The following is a 6,000-nucleotide window of genomic DNA, read 5'->3' on the forward strand; positions in this document are numbered from 1 at the left end:
GAGGAGATGTAGAGGAATAAGATGGAGTATTGGCTCTTCCAAAGCTCCCAGTCCCTGAGGATGAAACGGGCTCTCCCAAAGTGAGCTGTGTGCCAGGCACACAGGTGGCACAAACAAGGCGCCACGTCTGGGAACAAAAAGTCATTTTTGGATTGAAAATTTGATAAAGCGCCAAGGAAGAGGGGGCATCTGAGCCGGGCCCTGAAGGAAACGGGGCAAACCTGTCAGCAGGCAGAGATGGGTAGGGCTAGGCCTGCTACCCACAGCCCTCTGTCCCCCACCAACCAGGCAGGCGTGCTCCTCCCACTGCAACAGGAATAAAGAAGAGCAGCTCCGGGCTAATCAAAGCTCTTAGGCCATTAGCCTCCCTCTCCGATTGTATAATCTTCACGGCATCATCGGTAATTCTGACCAGGGACCTGGGGAAGCTGTGTAATCTCCTCGTCCTTGGTTTGAAAACAAGTCATCCCACCCCTTCGGACCTCAAAGGCCTCTTCTGTGAAATAAAGATAATATTCTCCCTTATACGGTTATCGAGGCTCAAACAGAATGGGGCAGTTTGTGATAAGCAATGAAGAGCTGGGTAGCTGGTGCTTTTGGGTGTGGGCCAGCAATGCAGGGGTCAAGGGTCATTCTTTGAGGTGGGGGGCCAGTAAGTTTTCCTCTGTTCCTGAAGCACAGGCAATACTCTCTAAACCCGTCCAGCAGCCTCAGTCATGGAAGCCGCCGGTCACAAGGGAGCCTGGACGCAAAGACGGGTGGATACTCGGTGCAAGCTCATCCTTCCTGCTGCGTTTGGACATGCTTGTGGACAGGGCCTCAGCACCACAGGTCCTCCCTAACCTGGCTCAGGGGCTGGGTTAGTGCCCCTTCTGCCACGCCCTCTGTCAAGGACTCATCATACTGTATTATAATGATGGTTAGTAGACTATTAGGCTATTTAAGAGCAGAGGTGTGTTTTATATGTCTGTTTTCTCCTAAAGTGCTTAGCACACAGTAAACCTCAAAACACTTGTCGAGCAACCAAATGGATGCCCTGTCCTTCCCAAGTGCTAGCCCATCCAAATGCAGTGGTTTGGTCCTCTCCCTGTGCCCTTGCAAACAAGAACCAAGAGTTTCCTAGTCTACACATGGTCTCCTGTTAACTCCACCTCCCCACATGCCCCACCTGCCACCCCGGTCAGTTACAGTGATCTTAGCAGCCCAGCAGTAGCAACCTCCCTGGTCGCCTGTGCCAGTGTAGGGCAGGCCTGGGACTCATTTCTGGGTCCCTGAAGGCACCCTTCCTGCCTGTAGTTTAAGCAGAGCACATCATTCAGTGACACTAAAATAAACAGATCACTCAAGGGGAAAAAACCAACAGGAAAACCCCCATCCCACAAGTAAACACGGGAATGTCTGAATGCTGGCTATCCAGCGCTGCCCAGAGGGCGTTCTGCCATTTGCAGAGGTGCAGAGAGCAGATAACTTAAGACTGGCTGCCTCTGAGGCCCGCCTCCCACTCCACATGGTCTCACCTCCACACCAGCAGGGCTGTTTCCTCACTGGCCATCACCCTTTGCCCCTCGTCCCGAAGCCCTAATCATATTTTTAAAGTGTCCCCTAGTTAGGCTTCTTGCTCCGCCTCCCTGAGGCCCAGGTTCAGAACCTTCACTGATCTGCGGCCATCCACCCTGAGTCTTAGTTTCCTGTTTATCACTCGCCAATAAAAATAACAGTGCCAGGCCAGCCCGGTGGCCCAGTGGTTAAGTTTGCACACTCCACTTCAGTGGCCCAGGGCTTCGTTGGTTCGGATCCTGGGCGCAGACATGGTACCACTTGTCAGGCCACGCTAAGGTGGCGTCCCACATGGCACAACTAGAAGGACCCATAACTAAAGTATGCAACTATGTACTGAGGGGATTTGTGGAGAAAAAGCAGAAAAGAAAAAAAAAAAATGACAGTTCCTTAAGAGGTTATTCTGAAGATTACATGAGATAAAATACAAAACTCTCTGGCACACAGTCGGACCTCTGTATGTCCTTCTGCCTCCTCTCCACAATCACAGGTGTCTCTGCACAGAAACCATCTCAGTTTCCCCCACCCGGCCTGCAGCAGCCAGACTCTCCCTGGCAACAAGGAAACTCCTTCCCTCAGGGTGAAAAGGAAGGAGGAAGAATCCAATGCAACGGCCACGGAAGGGTGCTTGCCAGCTGGACAAGCTGGGTGGCGGGCAGGCAGTAGTCAGAGGGTGTAGCCTGTAGAAGCAGAAGTTAGGGATCTGGGTCTTTCTATAACCAACCATGTGACCTTTGGGCAAGCCCCTTTCCTTCTCTGTGCCTCAGTTTCCCCATCTGTGAAACAGGGTCAACCACTCTGATCTACCTACTTCACGGGGTCTTTGAGAAGCAGGTGCTGCACAGACGTGAGTGGCAGTGATTAAGGGTGGGGGCCCAGCGGGCCTGGGAATTGAGTCGGCACAGATGGGTCCGAAGCTACTTCTTTCACAGGGGCAGTCACCTGCCTAGGACCCAGTTTTAGGACGCTCACTCCAGGCCCCACACAGTACTCAGCTCCTACCAGGATGGCTTTCTTCCTGCCAATCAGAGCTGCTTGCTGTTTTGAAGCAAAAACCTCTTGCTCCTGCTCTTGAGTCTCTTATGGAGAAACTGCCCCTTCCAGTTTCCTTCTCTTTCCCCTTTTCACTCTGCAACTCACCTCTCTTGGGAAGCCTTCCCAGATTAGGCACATCCAGCCTCAAAAACTCTTCTCTTTCCAGCACATCCCCCAGCATTTGAGTTAACTTTAGGAGGGCAAAGGCTACAGCTTATATGCTCTGATGGCTAGTGCCTGGCACACAGTAGGCACTCAGGAAATAACTACTGGCTAAATACGTACATATGGGATTGGTTCACAATTGTTAAAGCTGTTAAATATTTAAAGAGTTAAGAACACTCCACCAGGCAGGAGACTCCTAACATCCCACAGGGTCTAGAAGCCCCAGGGCAGGGGCCCTGTCTCTCCCTTCTTGTAACAGGGGTATACAAACCGTTCCCCAGGTTGTGATCAGGTTAGCGCCATTCACGCTTCTCATTCACGCTCCTCGGTTTAACCCTGCTGCACCATTATCAAACAGCAGGGCAGGGTAGCACAGTGGTTAAGAGCAAGGACTTGGCATTTGAACCCTGGCTCAGCCACTTACTAGCTATGTGACCTTAACTGTTCTGAATGCAAAAATGAGGAAAATGCCCATCTCACCAGGTTGTTGTGAAAAGCCAAAGAGAAAATGCAGGTAAATCATTAGCACAGTGGCTGGCACATATTAAGTGCTAATAAATCGAGGCTCGTTAGTATTACATCATGAGACTTGACCCCTGACCCTAGCTGCAGCCTGCTGCACAGAATGGTCACCCACATCCTTTCCCCTCCTCTGTCCAAACTTGCCTCTTTATTGCAGAATGCAATATTCAAAGAAAGCTCAGGCAGACAAGGAGGAATTCCTCAGAGAGGGAGGGTGGAAATACGGAGAGTGAAGAGTTAACCCTTCCTTCTGGCGGCCAATCTACTTCCAGGAAGAGGAGCCCCACCACGGGTCTTTCTAGGTTAATCTTCCCTCCCCAGGTTGTTCACCTCCAGGGGTAACCGGACTCCAATCACATGAACTGAACTGAATTAGAACAGTGACCCCAAGCCACTCCTGTGTATATTCTGAACGGGGCACCAAAGGTTGCTGGTGTTTCTTAACAAACCTCAGTGTAGGGGAGCCAGATTTACCAAATCAAAATACAGAATGCCCCATTAAGTTTGAATTTCAAATAACAAATAACTTTTTAGTATTGATATGCACCATGCAATATTTGGGGCGTACTACTAAAAAAATTATTCATTGTTGGTCTGAAATTCAAATTTAACGAGGTGTCCTATATTTTAATTGGAAACTCTACCCAGATACCCCTACCCAAGGCCACAGAGAAAAGATTAAAATCTTCCCCCTGCCCCACAACCTACAGGCCCCACAGGTATTCTAACCAGCCACCCTGGAAGCATCTCCTCCTTCCAACCCACAATTAGAGCAGGCCTTTTTATCACAGGGCCCCACAGCCCCACTCTTCTCTAGGCAGCAGAACTCGACAGGGAAATAGAGGAACAGAGCGGTGGACAGCCAGTGCCTCTGGACACTGGAATAACGACTGTCCAGCACCTTGTACTTTACCAAACAGCTCACTTGCATCCTTTCTAGAGGCCTCACCAGCCCCGCGACGTGAGGGAGGGTTCGGGGCCCATTTTCCAGAGGGTGGTCAGGGCGGCCTCCGAGGTGGGGCCTGGTCCAAGGGGCTGGGCGTGGGGTCCCAGCGGTGTGGGGGGCGTAGGGGGGGCCTACCTTTTGGGCCTGTTGGATCATCTGCCTGACCACCTGCTTGAGGTGGGGGGCCTTCTCCTCCTTGGGGGGGTGGGTGAAGAGGGTGACGCGGCTCACGCCGCGGTAGAAGCCCGTGTCGGTCCAGCCCAGGTCCAGCGGGGGCACCTCAGTGTCCGAGCGGTCGGGCCAGTAGGCCAGGGACTCGCTGGGCTCGGCCGGGGCCTGCGCCGGGGTCTTGGCCTTGGCCTTGCTCTTGCCCCGGGCGGCGGGGGCGGCGGGGGCTGCGTCCTCGTAGGGGCTCCAGGCGGCGCGGAGGGTCTGGCGCTCCGGGCTGGAGAGGAAGTCCCGCAGCCGCTCCTTCTGGACCCGCTCGCGGTAGGCCTGCTCGCCGCCGCCCAGCAGCGCCTCCAGCGCGGCCCGCCGCCGCTCGCAGTAGTAGAAGGCGGCCTGTGCCTCGCTCACCCGCTCGTTCACGTGCGCCTCGTCCAGGCAGCTCAGCTGGGACTCGGCCATGGCGCCCGGCCGCCCGCCCGGCCCGGCCCGGGTCCCGCTGCCGCACCTGGGGCCGCCGAGGGGCGGGGCGTCTCACCTGGCCGCGGGGTCGGCCAATCCGCGCGGGCCCGGGCGCGGGCGCGGCCGTCGGGCGGGGAGGGGCGGCCGCGCCCTCCGCCTCCGCAGGGCGCGAGCCGCTGGGGACCTCGGGGGTTCCGGGGGGTTCTCGGGGGACGCGGCCCGGCCTAGGCCTGCGGGGCCCGGCCCGGGCCGGGGACTCCAGAGCGCGCAGGACCGCAGTTAGAGCCACGTGCGGCCTCGGGCCGGCTCCCGCCTCCCGGCCTCGACCCTCCGGTGGGGGAAAGGTCGGGGACCTAACCCTTCCTGCCGCCTGGCCGGGCCGGACACGTGGCAGGTGCGCGTTCATTTTCCCCGCTGGTGGGGCCCCGAGCACGTGTTCTGGCCGGGGCGCCTCTGGGGGGCAGATCTGACCGCTCCACCGCCTCGGACCCGGAGGCCCTGCTGCTAGACCGGATTGTGACGCTGAGGAGGGACGGTTGGGGTGCAAAAGCGAAATGCTAATAAAACTCCCAGTTCCCGGCCCACATCTCCCAGTTCTGAGATCAGAGGGCTCCGGGGGCTGTCAATCCAACACTTCAACACGATAAAAAGTTATTAAAAAAATAAAAAGCCACCCAAATACAGCAAGGATTAAGCAGCATGGTGGAATTTTCCCCCCTTTTAATTTGAAGTGGGATGTGTGTGTGTGTGTGTGCGCGTGCGCGCCCGTGTGTTTGGGCAAGATAGGCTGCCAGAGGCCTGATTACTATATTAGTGATTCAAAATATATGTTTGAGCTCAAGGAAGGAAGCCACACACACACACACACACTTCACAAGCAGAAGCAGCTCTGCTGTTTCCCATTGGATTAAATACAATCTTCTTAGTCATTAACATATTATTTTGTTCATGCACTGCTGTACAATTTGATTCTCCACATTCAAAATATTTTCAGATCATAGCAACCAAAGGTTCACATTTCTCTCATTTTATAGCGCAGCATCTTGGAGCCGGAAGGAGCGTCAGAAACTAGTCCAACCCCTTCATTTTATGGATGAGGAAATTGAGGCCCAAAAACATGTAAGGGAGAGGGACCACATGGGGACTCC

General features: G+C 54.7%; 1 protein-coding gene across 1 annotated transcript in view; it reads right to left on the reverse strand.

Annotated features, from left to right (window-relative positions):
• The window catches only part of FAM83F (family with sequence similarity 83 member F), a 31,593-nt gene extending 26,672 nt beyond the window's left edge, over positions 1-4,921 (reverse strand). The window contains exon 1 of the mRNA XM_014858934.3: positions 4,361-4,921. Coding sequence (XP_014714420.2) covers positions 4,361-4,852 — 492 coding nt within the window. The 5' untranslated portion in view covers positions 4,853-4,921. The remainder of the gene's footprint in view (positions 1-4,360) is intronic.
• Positions 4,922-6,000: the final 1,079 nt, after the last annotated feature.

The sequence above is a fragment of the Equus asinus genome, chromosome 4, assembly GCF_041296235.1.
Source record: "Equus asinus isolate D_3611 breed Donkey chromosome 4, EquAss-T2T_v2, whole genome shotgun sequence".
NCBI classification, from domain to species: domain Eukaryota; kingdom Metazoa; phylum Chordata; class Mammalia; order Perissodactyla; family Equidae; genus Equus; species Equus asinus.